The sequence below is a fragment of the Rousettus aegyptiacus genome, unplaced genomic scaffold (genome assembly GCF_014176215.1).
Source record: "Rousettus aegyptiacus isolate mRouAeg1 unplaced genomic scaffold, mRouAeg1.p scaffold_m13_p_12, whole genome shotgun sequence".
In the NCBI taxonomy this organism is placed as follows: Eukaryota; Metazoa; Chordata; class Mammalia; order Chiroptera; family Pteropodidae; genus Rousettus; species Rousettus aegyptiacus.
Genome location: NW_023416287.1, coordinates 76,975,940 through 76,992,292, shown reverse-complemented (window position 1 = coordinate 76,992,292; position 16,353 = coordinate 76,975,940). Strand labels below are relative to the sequence as shown.

General features: G+C 55.0%; 1 protein-coding gene across 4 annotated transcripts in view; it reads left to right on the top strand.

Annotated features, from left to right (window-relative positions):
• The window catches only part of MYO5B (myosin VB), a 288,112-nt gene that overhangs the window by 258,829 nt on the left and 12,930 nt on the right, over positions 1 to 16,353 (top strand). For 3 of the 4 annotated variants that reach the window (XM_016164861.2, XM_036230034.1, XM_036230033.1), the window contains exons 29-33: positions 53 to 153; positions 8,381 to 8,579; positions 10,944 to 11,037; positions 12,149 to 12,292; positions 15,078 to 15,229. In XM_016164861.2, coding sequence (XP_016020347.2) covers positions 53 to 153; positions 8,381 to 8,579; positions 10,944 to 11,037; positions 12,149 to 12,292; positions 15,078 to 15,229 — 690 coding nt within the window. Of the gene's footprint in view, positions 1 to 52; positions 154 to 5,157; positions 5,236 to 8,380; positions 8,580 to 10,943; positions 11,038 to 12,148; positions 12,293 to 15,077; positions 15,230 to 16,353 lie in introns of all 4 variants that reach the window. The other variant, XM_036230035.1, reaches the window with a different exon arrangement.

Below are 16,353 nucleotides of genomic sequence, written 5' to 3'. Positions count from 1 at the left end.
CTGCTGTTTGTATAACCAGAGTTATTTATTTTTTCAACCTTGGACCTTCCAGGAACCAAATATTAATTCCAGAACAAGCTGGCCTAACAGTGAAAAGCACGTAGATCAGGAAGATGCCATCGAGGCCTACCATGGAGTTTGCCAGACAAACAGGTAAGTCCTACCTTGTGGTAACTCTACCTGGAGGAGATGCTGGCAAAGGGGCCCTGCCCAACCTAATCTGTGAAGGCCACCCCTCGGGCACCCGCCGTGCGCTCAGCATCAGAGCCTTATCTGCTATAGGAGGTAAATGAGAAGGAGCAGCGAGTCCGTTGTCCTTAGGAGCCTGCTGTTAGCTTTGGCAAGGCTCCAGGAACACCTTGTACAGCCTCCGGAACCCAGTCCCTCTGAGAAGCATTCAGAAAGGGAGCTTCACTGGGAGGTTTGACAGGAGGCCAAGGAAAGGGAAGGGCTGGCCGAGAGTGGCGTTCCTCACTGAGAAGGAGGTTGGCACAAAGTAGCCCAACTAAACAAGGAGTAGGGTCTGTTCCAGCTGTGTACTGTGCTGCCATCTTTACCCAACCCAGCTGGGGGGCGTTCCTCAGTGACGACCCCATTACCTTTAGAGGGAACCCAAGCAAGGCACTGCAGAGATTGGATGGGAGAATTTGACCACTAACCATGTCGGCTAGAATGAGGTTGCCCTGGATTTAACCAGCCACACTGGTCCCTCCTCAAGGATGAGCTATCCAGGGTTAAGGCAAAAGAGCAACTGTCCGAGGAGACAGCAGGCCTCCTGGGATGTAGGGCAGAGCAGAGACCCCAAGGTGCTGCGGCAGAGGACCTGGGAATGGGCACGCTGGCGTCCCGTCTGTCGCCAACTATTTAGCAACGACTTCTTAACCATTCAGGACCTCAGTTTCCTCCTCTGCGAATTGGGGACAGTCGTAGCAGCGCGCCTCATATGGCGACTGAGATTAGATGAGCTGGTTTGCATAAAGCACTTACAACAGTGCCTGCACGTGATGAGCACGCAAAAAAAAAATGTCAGTGTTACCATCGCCGCTATTATTATCTTTGCCTCCTTGCGCCCCTGCGGGCACAGGGGAAAACAGAGCTGGCCTTTTCGCTGGCTACCTTTCTCTTGTGATCTCAACTCACTGCATGCTGAGCCATCACCAAGCATTTAACATTGCGGAAAACCGCAAGCACTTCCGGAAGACATCGGTAGGTGGCTCTGGGAGCGTGAGGCGAAGTCGTTTGAGGGCATGTCGCCGAATCACCGAAGACCTCTTAGTGCTCTGATCGCCAGATCTTCTGATGTAGCCTCTCTTTCTCCAGATAAGGAAACTGAGGCCCAGATAAGGAAATCGAGGCCCAGAAGGGTGGAACTGCTCAGGCCCACAGCTGGCCTGTCACTGAGTCACGGGTAGAATCCAGAAGGTCTGACTTGCAGGTCGGGCTGCCTCCCGCCCCCTGTCAGTAAGGCCCTAGGTGGAAGCTCAGTTTATTTCAACAGAGATGTAATTCTTTTCCCCTAGAGGACAGAGAGAGGAAAATGAAGGTGAATCTCACAGTGCTAAAACTAGAGTCAAGTCCTTTTAAATTACCTTAGGTGAAGATAAGAAACACGACAAATAAGAAAAAAGAGCACAGGTGATATTTAAAGTTTAAAAAAGGAAAGAAAGAAATAGGCATGTCTGGTCTTGACAAGCTGGTGTGCTTATCTTTCTGATCTTCAGAACCGTCGCTGTTATCAGCCCCCTTTTTCTTCATCCAGATGGCTGTCAGGGATCCCGTCCCAAGTGTAGGCTTTCCAGGGGCTGCTTAATGCCCTGGATTTGTCTTCCTTTGCAGCAGTAATGATGGTGATAAAATAAAAATAGCTTCTCTGATAGCTTAAAATAATTCCATTCCCAGCAAGCCCAGGCTGTAATAGGGAACTAACAGCCTTTGAAACCAGTTAAGTACAGGAAGCCGCTGCGCCCGGGAGGGGAGGGGCCTCTGCAGGAACCTGCTCCCCTGGGCCTGGAAGTGTGGAAGCAGCACCCGTGGGTTTGCCTCTCTTCCAGGTTGGTGAATCCCAGCAGGGAGGGAGGACGGCCATGGGCAGGCTGGCCAGGCAGGAGGACGTGGACTGTGATTCCTGGAGCGGCGCTGGCCGGGGCAGCCTGTTAGAACAAGGCCTGCCCCGGGGACAGCTGTTCCTCTCCTACTGTCCTCCTGGCTTAAGTATAAATTGTATCACACGTGCGAAGGTGTGAAGCACTTACATACGCCGAGGTTTGGTTAGCTTTCCGGAGGGATTTGGAACACTTCCCCATGTCCAGTCGCAGCCTCAGAGCCCGTGGCTCTCAAGTTCAAAGCTTTTATCACTTGAGAACTCTTAAGTTTATAGAGTTCCCTTTCGATCTTTACAAATGCGTCTTTGTCTTTTCCGTTGTTTTCAGATGGGGGAAGAGAAGCCAGTCTTGAGGGCCCGTGGTTCTTGGTGGTTCTGGGAATAGCCGCAGGAATGTGTGTAGCTCTACAGCTTCCAAAAGGCTCTCTCGTGTCCCATCTCGGGAACTGAGAGAAGCTAACGCCATTATTATCATTTTATATATGATAGTTTAAATAAAGAGAGGGCTAGTCCTTTCCCCAGAGATAGGCTGCTGCCGACAGGTGGGTGTTTGGAGAGTGTCTTCTCAGGGCCGTCTGGAGCCGTGTCCGTCAGGGTGGGTGTGGGAGAGGGCTAGGGAAGTGGGATCGGAGAGCAGAGGTTCCTGGTACTCTCAGGCTGGCCTTACTCTAGGCATGCAGTCAAGGCCGCAGAGTTAGGTAGGGACGGGAGTGTGACCGGGGCTCAGGTCAGGCTCCAGGAAGAGTGTGTTCCTTTGGCCACTGGCTGTTTCCACCCAGGCCTTGCTGAGTCCACACAGCTCCAAAGCGAGACTTAGAGAGCATTACTGGTCCCTTCCTCAGCTCCCTGGGCAGCTCCTGCAGGCCCTCCACCTAGCAGGTCCCGGGAAGCAACAGAAAGTCCTCGACACAAAGATTAGCTTTGCCATTGCCACCTGGGCTTGGGGGTGATTACTCACCCCCGAATGCAGGGGTCCCCAACCCCTAGACTGCAGACCAATAGGGGTCCCCAACCCCTAGACTGCAGGAGATGAGTGGCGAGCGAGTGAGCGAAGCTTCATCTGTGTTTGCAGCCGCTCCCCAGTGCCCGCATCTCCGCCTCAGCCCCGTCTCAGATCATCAGGCATTAGATTCTCATGGGAGCACCTGGGCTTATCTAGGAGGGGTGTGCGCAGCTAGCTGCCCTAGGACTGGCTTGGAGTTGATGGCCAGGTGCCCCAGCTGCTGCGGGATGTCTTGGTCAGAATGGAAAGTGGGGTGGGGCAGAGTGCTGATTCTGCTCAGCTTTGCTCACAGGTCCTCCCTTCACCTGCTCCTGGCCGGAAACGCTCAGCTTTCTTCTAGAAGGTGATTCTTCCCTTACGCTTCCCCCAGATCCTGTTAGTTTGAGCCATCAGCATAATTTCTGCCTCTTTCAGTGGCGTGGCCACATCTATCCACGAATAATTCACCACCTGCCATTTCAAATGTTTCTCTCGCATTCATGGTGTCGGGGTTGCCACAGCCCATTTCTCAAGAGATCCTGAGAAATCTGGGCAGTTGGGTAGAAAGTCTGGGTGCAAACGAAGGAAATAAGAGCACGTTCATGGAGCACGGAGTGGTCGTTTTAGAGACAGAAAACGGACCGACTCCCAGATGGCAGGAACCTTTGCTGGTTCTGTCCACAGGGAGGCAGGTCCTTCAGCTGGGCAGAGGGAGGGTTGCTGGGTCCTGATTTTCCATCTCCACCGAGGGAAAGTAAATGCTGTCCTGGGCCTCTTCGGGTACATGGCCATTACAGTTAATAAGGTTATGTAGCTAAAGTTCTAGACGAAGCCTCTCAGATCCTTCAGCCTCCACTTCACACGTGAGGACACAGGCCCGGGTGTGCAGGTGGTTAGCTCTGGCCTCCAGCTTGTTAACAGCAGACCTGGGAATTGACCCTCCGGACACCTGGCTCTCCAGTTTCCTCAGCGCTGTGTCTTGCTGCCTCCCGCAGTCGGAGATTCGGCCTGCTGCTTATGCCTGTGTGTGTCTGCAGCCTCTTTGGGAACGGGGCTCAGCACCGGTGATGTATACACAAGAGATTTTCCATGAATATTTGTTGATTTTATTAGTTGACATCAAGCACTCCTGTGAGCTGTTTGGGGTTTTCCTTCGCACGCCACCAGGTGGCGCGCCCTCCCAGGCCATTTCCCTCTCGTGGGGTGGGTGGGTGTGTGTGTGTGTGCGCGCGCCTGGCCTCCGGGAGCTGCCCTGCTGACAGCAGGCTGACTAGGCAACTGGAGAAGACAAAAGACTTTCCAAGTGGAAGGTATCTGACCTTCTGTCCAAGTGGAGTAAATAGGTCTCATGCGCCCCAGCTCTAAGGTCAAGGGGACAGTTTTTATTAGCTGTTCTTTTTGCAAGATTGCAGCGAGGGCTGGAGTTGAGATGAGTTAGGACTTTTGTGTCCTTAAGATGTGACAGAAAAGAGATGCCCCTTGGAAAGCAGGCACAGTATGTAGGCTCCTTCCTCATCCTCGATGGCTCAGACATCCCCAGGTGCTGTTCTGTAGCACACAGCGTCTGGGAGACCGCCTCGCAGCCCTGCACGGTGAATGTCTGCTCAGCGTCTGCAGGTCCCACGGGTCCTCTCCTCCCTGCCCGTTTGCGTCTCTCCTGGTTCTCCCTTTCCTCCCCCAAAGACTCTGGTAGGCGGGAGGGACACTGTGCGAGAATGGGTAAAGGCGCGAGCCAGCCCGGGGCTCACGGTGCCACCGAACCCGTGGCACACTGTGCTCTCTCTGCGGCCATACGTGTTCTGCCTGGTGAGGATTGGGGAGTCCCACACGTGAGCGCATGGCAGTACTGGAGCCAGGGAGCCTTGGAGGACAGACGAGGTTTGCCGGCACCCAGGTCCTGGTGACAGGAGAGGAGGAGGGGAGCCGGGGCTTCCTGAGCCTTCCCTCCTCTCGTTTCCAAACCCCGGCCAGGACCCCCTCACTTCCCTGCGTTCTCTGCCTGCCTGTCTCTTTCCTCTACACTGGATGCCCTGTTTTTTTGTTTTTTGTTTTTTTCTTCGTACTTTATTTCTAGCAAGACTGAGGATTGGGGCTATTTGAATGAAGATGGAGAACTCGGCTTGGCCTACCAAGGCCTAAAGCAAGTTGCCAGGTCAAATACATGCCTTTCTTCTCTGTGTCTGCTTTGTCTGCTCTGCCTGCTCGTGTCCACGCTTAGTTGTTCCTCAGCTGGAGTGGCTGCGAGGGCATGAGGTACAGTTCACGGGGAGATGCGGGCGTAGCCCCTCCGGGCCCCCGTCTGGCCCTCCGGGCTGTGCGGATGAGTTCGGCCAAGCTGCTTGTTTGGGTCAAGGTGATAACACTTGAAGGCTCAGTGGAACCGTAGAAACCACTGGGTCCAGCTCACTGGCTCTAAGGAACAGAGCGGGTGGAGGGGGAGTTCACATGGCCGCAGACACACAGCTGTGCAGGACAGGGCTGAGAAGGAAGTTTTATGCTGGGGGCTGCTGAGTCTGTGCTGCTTCCCTGCTGCGTGTTGACTGTCCTAACTCCGCCGGATCAGCCGTGCGCGCCGGCCGGATGTGTGCTGCCGGCTGTGCTCGCGCACAGGGCTCCAGGAAGCCTGCCCTCCAGCATGCCTGCTGGTCCCTGCCCCGGTGACTGCCTGGAGCTAACCACAGCTCACAGGCCCTGCGCTACGCGTGCAGCAGGTATCAAGTCTAACCCTCACCGCACACGCGTGGAGCAAGGGCCCTGAACCTTGCAAGGTGAGGAAACTTGCCTCTTCAACAGAAGATCCAGAATTTGAACCTGGTTCTATCTGATACCAGAGTGTGAATCCATAACCCGTTGGCCTTCAGCCATGGGTGAGCAGTTTAGCAAGGGAGGTTAGACATGCACAGAGGTGACAACGTGACAGTCACGCCAGGTGTTTGTTGCCAGTGTGTGGCTTTTTGGGGCCGTGACATAGCTTCGTGCATTTGAGACGCCCAACAATAGATGGGCAGTGGTCTTCGGGCATGTTTCCTAGAAGAGGAAACTAAGATGGGGCAGAGCTGGGACGGGTGCCCTTGCACACCTTCTTCAAAGCTCTGCCCGCTGATGACGTAGCGGAAGTCTCATCACAGCAACAAGAGCATCTGTTCTTGGGAAAAGAAAGGACAGGTCGGCTGGTTCTCTAGTTAGTGTGTCACTTGGCTCTGGGTTCAAACGTGACTCCACCATATGTGAGCAGGGTGACATCTCTGCCTGCATGTACTCGCTGGCAGAATGCGGATCAGAATAGAACATGCCTCATCAGGTCGTCGTAAGGAGGAGGGTTAACACAGGTAAAGCACTCTGTACATGCCTGGCATGTGGCAAGCACAGAATAAATGTTAGCTTCTGTCATTGTAATGGCTACTGCTCTGTAAGACCAGATTCTTGCCCACCTAGAAGTTTGTTTTCTTGGAGGGGCACCCATATGTGAAACCAGGTGATTCCACATGGCTCTCTTTCAGCGGATTGGATGTGGTTGAATACATAAGTAAGTCGATACAGTAGTAAAACAAAGAAACACAGTCCTCTGCATTAGGAGATCTGGCTTCCAGAACCAGCTCTGCCACCGGCTGTGGCCTCAAACCTCTCTCGGCCTTAGTTTTCTTACCTGCAGGATGAGGTGGCCAGCCCAAAGCCTGGGCAGGGTTCTCGGACCTTGCCCAGAACCCTGGACTAAGTCATCGAGCTATAGTCTAATGGAGGATAGGGAAGACGGGAAAGTAAAGTCACAGCACAGATCAGAGGCTGATCTTTCTGTTCCACCTCTATCATTAAACTTGTGACTTCCTGGCGATTGCTGTTAGTGTATCGTAGCCAAGATCGGATGTTATCCAAATATTTTATGTCCTCTAAAATGCTGATTTAATTTCCAAATCACTCTCCCACAATGCTCACATTATTATTGCTTTCCTGTGGTGGTGCCGCTGCCTGTGGTGAGTGGGTGAATCTGTCATTCCCCTGTCATTTTTTCATTCATGTTACTTTGTTGAGAAGCCACCGGGAGCCGAGCATTGCTGAGCGAGCAGAGGGAAACATGGTTACGTCTCTGTGGGAGTTGACAGTGTAGACTTTCCCTTCTCTCTTGTTCCCTGCTCTCTCGTGGCAATTACCACCTCCCAGAATGATGGCAGAACTGCAGACACATGGTGCTTCTTCACCTTTCTGTCTCTGGGGCAGCCAGGGCTCTACCAGCGGTCTCCCAGGCACTCGGGGCTCGGCCCTGGTCTCAGTCCTTATCTGCATCCCAGGAAGAGACAGGTGAATTCTCCCCACACGGATCCCGTCAGGAAGCTTTGATGGTACCTTTCATCCGGCGCCGCCTGCCTTTCTTTCATGCCAAATTTACTGGATCGGGAAGTTTGTTGGGGTAATCAGGTTCATGCACATAGCATCATCGTCACATTAGGACTTAACTTCCTAAAGAGGAGGCTGCTTAGGCACCTTCAGGAAGTTCTTGCCTTCTATTATGATAGAACAGGTGCTCTCCCAGAATCGCCTGGGTGACTGGCGCCCCTTGGGGTAGGGCCTTTTAGACCCAGAGAGTCTTCTGAGACTTCTCCCCAGCCTTCTGCAGATCTTCTCTAGGTGTCTCTGCTGCTTGTCCTGACGTCAGTTGATTCTAAACCTTCCGCCCAGATCATTTGCGAATAGTCTTAGATTTTGCTTTGAGGGGCATCGGGGCTGGGCGGAATTGCATATGTAAAGTGGGAGATAAAGTGGGAGCGCTGGCGGTGAAGATAAATAAAGAGGAAGGGGGCCAAGAGCTCGCCTTTCTAAAACCTGCAGAGACTCTCCTATAGGGAAATATGCAAATAACTAGTTCAGTCTACCAGAGTTTTGTCTTGAGATTCTTGTGAGTTTGGGGGCAGGTGCGGATGCTTTTACTTAGAAGATACTATAAGAAATTCATCTCTGCTGATGACATTTTGATGTGGAGACAATCTCTTAATCTCAAATCAACAGACTGTGCTCAAGAATGAAGAACAAGGGAGTGAGGAGGGGGGTGAGAAAGAGGCCTGTGATCAGGGGTGTCACACTTGGCCCTGGTTTCCCATCTGGGAGGACAGGCTGGCCTGCTTGCCCGATGAGCCCCGCAGATCTGTTCCCCTCGGCGTCCACCCCCTGTTGGGTTCATGCACTTGCTGCTGCTGCTGCTGCTGCGCGCTTGGCTTCTGAACCTCTGCTGCGTGTCCGTCCCGGCCCCCACCCCTCCCGGTCACCTGGCCTCTCGGTCACCTGGCCTCCTCTCCCTGGTGCAGGCTGCTGGAGGCGCAGCTGCAGGCCCAGGGCCGCGAGCATGAGGAGGAGGCGGAGCGTCTCAAGGCCCAGGTGGAGGCACTGAAGGAAGAGCTGGAGCAGCAGCAGCAGACCTTCTGCCAGACGCTGCTGCTGTCCCCGGAGGCCCAGGTGGAATTTGGCACCCAGCAGGAGCTCTCCCGGCTGACCAATGAGAACCTGGTGAGTAGCCATGCCGGGTGGGTCCCAGCTCTGGGAAGTCAGATTCTGGAAGAAAATGGGACCAGGGATGGATGGCCTTTAGCCAAATGGACATGATTTATGTCCTTGGCTCTGTTGCAGGAACAGAATCTAGAACCCTCCAGTCAGCAAGAGTTTGTGGCGATACTACAGGCACCTGTTGTGGTATAACTAACCTCCCCAAAACTCAGCTGCATGAAACAGCAGCCGCGTTGTGCAGTCAGCAGTGATGGCAGGGCTCGGAGGGCATGGCTGGTCTCTGTCCCCCTGGGGTGGGCTGGGGGCTCTGAGATGGCCTCGGTCCCATGTCTCGGGCCGCAGTGCCGGCCGTTCCCCTCCGAGCGGTCCATCTCTCTCCACAGCCGCTCTCATCATTCACTGGGCTGCCCTGAGCTGCTTTGCATGGCAGCTGACTTCCAAGAGAATGAAAGCAGGAACCGAAAGGCCTCTTAAAACCCTGTCCCAGAACTGGTACAGGGGCGCGCGCTTCTGCCACCTTCTTTTGATCAAGACAAATCCCACGAAGGTCAGATTCCTGTGGGGGTAGACAACTCTTGCTAGAAGGAGGCACGGGAGGAGTTGTTGGTGGCCCTCCTCGCAGACAGTCACCAAAGGAGCTCTGGCAGGTGCAGAGAAACAGAAGGCATTCTGTCCTCGGGTCAGTAGGAGAAGCAGGACACACACAAAAAAGAAAGAAGATCATGTTTTCGAAAACATTATCTGTTAGATTAACAAGTGTTACACGAAAAGAAAGGATTCCAGGGGAAGCTGGAGCTGAGGCAGGAGGGGGTGTCATGCGTGCAGACGGGGGCGTCACACATGCAGACAGGCAGAGAGGAGAGAGAGGAGCGTGGATACAGGCGCACCGGAGGGCCCGTGGCCGCCTGCACCTCGGCGTCCCTGTGGGGGAGCAGTAGGAAGTGCCCCAAACCTGCACCACCAACAGAGCTTCCGGTCCAGGAGCATTTCCACTTTACAGCCAGGTGGCCCCGTGCTGGGTGGCCAGCTCACTCAATTCCAGGTCGGGAAGCAGGGCCCTAGACTAAGGTCCCTGAACAGGACTTTTATACAAGTGATCGGCCTTGGCTCTCTTTGTCTCCTTCTCTCCATCTGCATGTCACTATATGTCACCCACATAAATATAGACAGGTGGCTTTATGGAAAGAAATCTACATATTTTATTAGACTGGCTTCTGCCAGGCAAAGGAGGCAGCCTGTGCTCCTGGAGGGGCCGTTGGCCAAGCGGCGTGGTGAGCGACCCCCTTCCAGGAGGGCTGTGCCCCGGGGAGGAACCGTGGAGAAAGCATGCTAGCTCACCGGACAGCTTGGGAGTCAGCCCGGTGGGCTCTCTGCCCTGTGGTGGGCCCTGGGCCTGGAGCAGGAGCCTGGGCTGTTGAGCAGGCGAGGACAAGGGTGACAGGTTGGGCTCAGCTTCCAGCCTGATGGGAGACCCTTCCAGAGCGTGGTCCACCCGGTGTACCCGGGCAGAGGCCAGGCCCATAAGCATAGCCACCAGGGCAGGGGCCGGGGTCATCTCTGTTCCCTTGCCGACCAAGCATTAGTGCCTCGTGTGTGCCCACTGGCGGATGAGGGAGGATGCCATCCACAGGGAGAGTGAGGCCTGTGCATGTGGAGTACAGCCCGGGTGCTGGGTGCCTCCGAGGCCGGGTTTACAGGAATTCGGGGGACTGGCTTCCAGCGGGAGTGGTCCGAGAGGTGCCCTTACAGGGCCGTGTGGAAGAGAGGATGGGACTCTCCTTCCTGGTAGCAACTGGAAAAGTTTAGAGATGTCCTAGGCAGGCTCATCTGTTCCCAAGATTCCTCCTGCGCTGACCTCATCCTTTCATCGGCTGTCTATATATAATTCTAGCCTCTGTGACTCTGGACCTCAACTCCCCAAGTTTACCACCCACCGGAGCCAGCGCAGTGTTCCCTTTTGTTTGTCCTAAACGTACTGATTTCAAGCTTTAAAGATCCCAGGGGGTTCCAGTGTGCAGCACTGGAACCGCGGCCTGCGCCATCCCCCTTGCCACGGTAGGGAACACGGTGTTCCTGGATTCGAGGGGAGGGGCCTAAAGAGACGGCAGAGACGGCACAGGAGCTGAGCGGTGCAAAGCCGCGGTTTGGTGCCTCTTTGGTGCCGTGGATGGGACGTCCCGCCCCCCAACCCAGGTGGGCCAGGCGAAGTATTGTATTTCCTGGGCTCTCCCCGCAGAAGCTGGCTGAGACTTCAGAGCTCTTGAGGACAGAGCCATGTGACCAGATTAGTTTTTCCTCGTCGGAGTGTCTGGTGTTTGATTAGTTGCAGATCCGTTCTGTTCTCTCACTGCTCCCTTCTGCTTTTAGGACCTTAAAGAACTGGTAGAAAAGCTGGAAAAGAATGAGAGGAAGCTCAAAAAACAACTGAAGATTTACATGAAGAAAGTCCAGGACCTGGAAGGTAGGGTATGCGCGTGTGCGTGTGTGTGACACACAGGTGTGCGCCATGCCCGGGGGAGGGCAACACCTGCCGTGCTCTGCGGACTCTTCCTGCTTCACCGATTTCCTGGTGCCTGCGCCAGCCCAGTCCTGAGACTGAACCGTTCTGACCCCACGAGCTCAGCCATTCTCAGTTTGCCGGAATCCGGACGAAAGCCACGCAGATACAGCGGGCATTTGGGTGTTTCCCGTGAGCTGCAGAGCTGGAGGGAAGAGCAGCCAGGATAGGCACCCCGTGGTCCTGCCCCCACAGGGCGTAAAGCCGGGAGGCAAGACTTCGTGTTGCGAATGAAAGCTCCGTAACACGAAAAGCCCAACCACAGGGGCCTCGCCGCATGCGCCCCGTGGAGCCGGGAAGGAGAGGGCCATTCTGCGATTAAACTTCCAAAAGCGCAGCCTGGCCGGAGAGGTCACACAGATTCGAAATGCTCTTTCAGAAACATCTGGAGTGTCCTCGTCCTGACTCTACCGCAAATCTAATCATGTCACTCCCCACCCACTCTTTGCACATCCCACTTTGCTTGGAACCCTCTCAGTCACCTCACCTCCTGGATACGTCCCTCTTGCCACCTGGATACCCCTCGCCACCTGGATACCTCACCACCTGGAAAACCCTTCTCACCACCTGGATAGCTCCCTCATCCTCAGCTCAGGAGCCACATCCCCAGGGTCCAAGTCCCACCTTTTGCAGTCCACATGCCATGTGCCGTAGCTCCCATCACAGGTGGTGGTGGTTTAATCTCTGCTTATGTCCGCCTGCTACTCCAGAGGAGGGTCTGAGAGGGCAGGGCCATTCCTGCCCCCAGGCCCCACGGTCCCATTTCTGGATTTCTGTTTTCTGTCCCTCAGGTTTTCGTTCTCTGGGTCACTTACGTGGTGGCAGCAGCAGCAGCTACTACTGCTGCCTTTTAAAACTTATTTAAGTATAGCTGGTGTCCAATATGATTTAATAAGTAAATATGTAGCATATCGACATGGCTCGGTCTTGAAGCCCTACCACTTCCTCGCCTCAAATGCTTCTCGAATGTCCACCCCTCCCGTCCCCCATGACCAGCTCTCTCTTTCCTGTCCAGCTGCCCAGACGTTAGCTCAGAGTGAGAAGAGGCGCCACGAGCTCAACAGGCAGGTCACTGTCCAGCGGAAAGAGAAAGACTTCCAGGGCATGCTGGAGTACCACAAGGAAGATGAGGCCCTGCTCATTCGGAACCTGGTGACAGGTCGGGACCCTCTGTGGCACCTGCCCCCACCCTCCGCCCTTCACTTGCCCATCCACCACCGCGCACACCCCCGAGCTCCATCTCCCCATTCCCTACTCTGTCCTCTAGTCCCCCCACCACACCCCCCACGCGACCCCTGCCACTTTCATGTCCCCCTCACACCCATGACCTCAAGCTGCTGCCTTTCTCAGGAGTTCCTGGGTGATGCTGTAGTCTGTTTGGCACCGGCACGCAGGGCCCTTGGGAGCTACTTTCCTCGCCAGCCCTGGGCCTGGTTTCTCAATTGTACAGGTTCCCTTGCCTCTGGTCTCATTCCCCATCTGGCTTCAAAACGCCCATCTTCCCGCTAACCGGGTGCCTAGCCCAGTGCAGCAGCCACCACACAGCCAGGAGGGAGAATCTTAGAGGAGAAGGTGCTGGATGACACAGAGGACTCTATGGTGGCCTGGTCCTCCGGGCCCTGAGCCATCAGCTCCATCTCCTGTGGTGCCTTAGTTCTTTCATCCGTAGATTGAGGGTGAGGAGACTGACTCCCGCCTACCCTGGCACCAGAGATGTAACAGAGCGGACAGGACTGTGTTAAAGCCACAGAATCCTTCTCAGATGTGGGGCATTCGAAGTGTTCGCTTTGGCAGGGGCATTCGAAGTTTGAATAAGAGAGAAACTGTTTTAGAGAAGTTTCAGTTCATCGAGGCTTTCCTCTGCTGAGCACCGCACCGAAGGCTGAGGGCTGCGGCAAGATGCGAGTGACTCCAGCCGAGCACAGATTCTGTTCGGCTCTTTGCCTTGGGTATTTTTAGTAGTGGAGTATTTTGGTCTTTTTCTATAAAGGTTAATTTCCCCTACAATTGTCCAACAATCAAATGTTACATAAGTTCATCTCAAACCTTCTTACATAGGCTGCATCTTGTTCAGATGCTGCTAAGAATCTTTCATTTCTGGTGAATGAACCTCAAATTCACAGCATTAGAGTAAAAAATAATGATAATGGAGATTGCTTGTGCCAGAAGATGGGTGGCTCCTTACCCCTGTCATTGCTCACGTGGCCTCAGGCAAGGTCGTCTGCTGCGCTGCCTGAGCACAGTGCCCAGTAACCTTCTCTCCAAAAGACCCCATGCCAGTGAATTCCAAGACTCCACTGACCACCTCGTAGGTCCCCAGCACTGGCTAGTTGCTGAGGAGATTGAGTGTAGAGCCGTGGCCCGTTCCCCAAGACGCTAACTTTCAGATGGGCAAACCCAGCGAGCTATGGGGAACGGGACTCAGGTCATATGCTCTCAGATTGAACATACCTAGACAGAAGCAGCTCTTTTTAGTCTTCACGTGGGTCAGGCCTAGAGCAAGATGCTCTAAGTCGGAAGTCTGGGCCTGCAAATATATTTTCCTGTATAAATGTTACTGGCATTCTAATTACACCAAGGGCCGAGCCACAGCCGTCTGTTGAGCCTATAAAATGCCCAAGTGTTAACCATGTACCCAGAGTATTATGGCTTGTAGTCAGCATTTAACCCGAAGGGTAGGATATACTTGAAGGGACAGTGTAACTCAAGGACCAACTGGAGATGCTGTGAGCATATCCCCAGCCCTGTCCCAGGGTAGCCCTAGCAGAAGATTTGAGGACGTTGCCCCTTCCCCCACCCCTGGGCCACCTGCAGGTGGAGGGGAGGTGGCCACCTCCCGGAGGTAACTCAGGAGGTAACTCAGGAGGCCTGGAGGTTGGGGGATGGAGGTCATGAGAATGAAGGTGAGGGCTGGGGATACAGTACTGGCGCATGATGCCTGGGGCCTTCTGTCTGGCCATTCTTACCTTGCATCTTTCCTTAGCAGTGAGTCTTTCCTCCTCCTCCTCTGGGCTCGTCCCACCAGTCATCGCTCTAAGCCTGGCTTGTGGACAGCTTCTCTCTGGCCCTCCAGGGGCATTGACGGGGAAGGACCTAGAGGCTGAGTAGGAGGCTAAAGTTCTTGGGGAGAGTCATGGGCCCCTTCAGGTCCTGCCAGAGCACACCTGGTGGAAGCGGGGGGCGCAGAAGAGAGCAGCTGGGGGATGGTAGGGGCTGAGGTAATAGATGTCCCTGACTCTCGCCAAATTGGCACTGGCGAAGAGAGGCTGGTGAGACATGTTTTAAATGGCACTGGGGAGAGGAAGGAGTGGCTGTGGCCAGTCGGCCGCCTCTTGATCTCTTGGCTCTGAGAATGTTTGGACAGGTGCTGCCAGGTATACTGCTCCAAACGGACAGCCAAATGGGCTGGCGGTCGCTGCAGCCTTCCGAGCCACACGGGCTGTCTTGGGGAGTGCATGCTTCGCCAGGTTCTCCTGGGACCGGCCCCTCATTTCCTGCTGCTGAAAGCCCCTTGTGCCCACAGCAGCAAGTGTTATCGGGATGCACGGCCCCCTGGGAGCCAGCTCCTGCCTTCAGTGCGATTTGGGGCACAGGCCCCTTCACGGGACCATGGCCTTTGCGTGTAAATTTAGACAGGGAGCTGGCTGCCTGTGGGCTCTTCTCGTCTGTGTTGTAAGGACAGGGCATTAGGAGCATGGCACAGACCAAGTGACTAGGAACGCTTTCGTCCAGGGCTTTTAACTAGCCTCTGAAACTGTCGGTCGTCAGGGTCAGTGTTTCTGGACAGCTCCTCCCCGACTCCTCTCCTGCCGCCCCCTACCCCGCGAGAGGTTATTCTCAGATGAGCTACAGGAAACTATTGAAAACATTTGGATTTCAGACTAGGACTCTCATAGCCCCAAGCATTCGCCGTAAATCTAATCCTTGCCATTTGCTGCTGTCAGAGCTGAAGCCGCAGACGCTGGCAGGCACAGTGCCCTGTCTGCCTGCCTATATCCTCTACATGTGCATCAGGCATGCGGATTACGTCAACGATGACCTCAAGGTGCACTCCCTGCTGACCTCCACCATCAATGGCATTAAGAAGGTCCTCAAGGTGAGTGTCCCACGGCAAACAGTTGCGGTGGACTGAGTGAAGCCAACGCCGAACTGTCGCTTCTCTGTCTGGGTTTTGCAATAGCAGGTTCTCCAAGCCTCCCACTCTGCTGGTCAGTGGTAGCTGTGCAGCGGCAGCCACCTGTGTAGCCGGGAGGCCGGCGGTTCCTGGAGAAAGGTGCTCAGGCTCAGAAACGGCGGGAAGCCTCAGACTCCAGTGTAGCCCTCCTGCTGCTCTCTGCTAAGCCTCCAGAGAACCCCCGTGCTTTCAGAAGCCTTGACCAAAGCCATCAAGGCGACACCCTGCCTCAGCCACGTGGGCCGGCCCTGCCTTGGAGCAGTATTCAGGGCACCCGCCTGAACACAGGCACTCTCCCAGACCTTTCCAAGGGTCTGGGTGCCTGCTGCCCCGGGCGGTGGCACAGGGAGGGGGCTGCCCTGCATCACCTCCCGAGGGGAGGCAGCCTGAGCCAGGACAGGGATGCTCACAAGGTGCAGGTGTGGTTTAGGAACACCGCCCGAAGGCGCAAGGCTCTTCACAAACACACTAGCGGCCCCTGCAGTACCCGGCTGGCCTGAAGGGAGGTGAGGCCCAGCCACATGGGGGGCCAGAAGGTGGGAGGTGAGATTTTTTACACCTCTCAGCAGGCCCGAGCCCCAAGTGGTACTGCTCTGAGAGACCATCTCCTCCAGTTCCTACACACGCTGCTGCTTCGGGATGCAGGCCATCCAGACCAGTCCCGAGATCTGCTGGGTCATGCTGCCTGGCCCCCTTTCCCTCTCCCTCCCTGAGCATGCCACGACAGCCCTGGACTCCTCGCTCATGCCAGGCTTTATCAGGAGCCGTACCCTCTTCCCTGCCCACAGGGATAGTTGGGCTCCGCGGGCGCTTTTATCTTCTCCTGGCTCTAAGCAGGCGTCTGCACGTGGGAGACGCCCACATTTGTATCTCTTCCCTTGACCTCTTTCATGAGTCCACTGGGGGCCCCTGTGCCAGTCTCAGTGAGTCAGCGACTCACTGCAAACGCCACTTTCTTAGGGAAGCCTTCCTAATCATGAGGCTCACTGAGCATGCCCAGCACCACCAGTTACTTTCTATCCAATTTCCTTGTTATATTGTTGTCA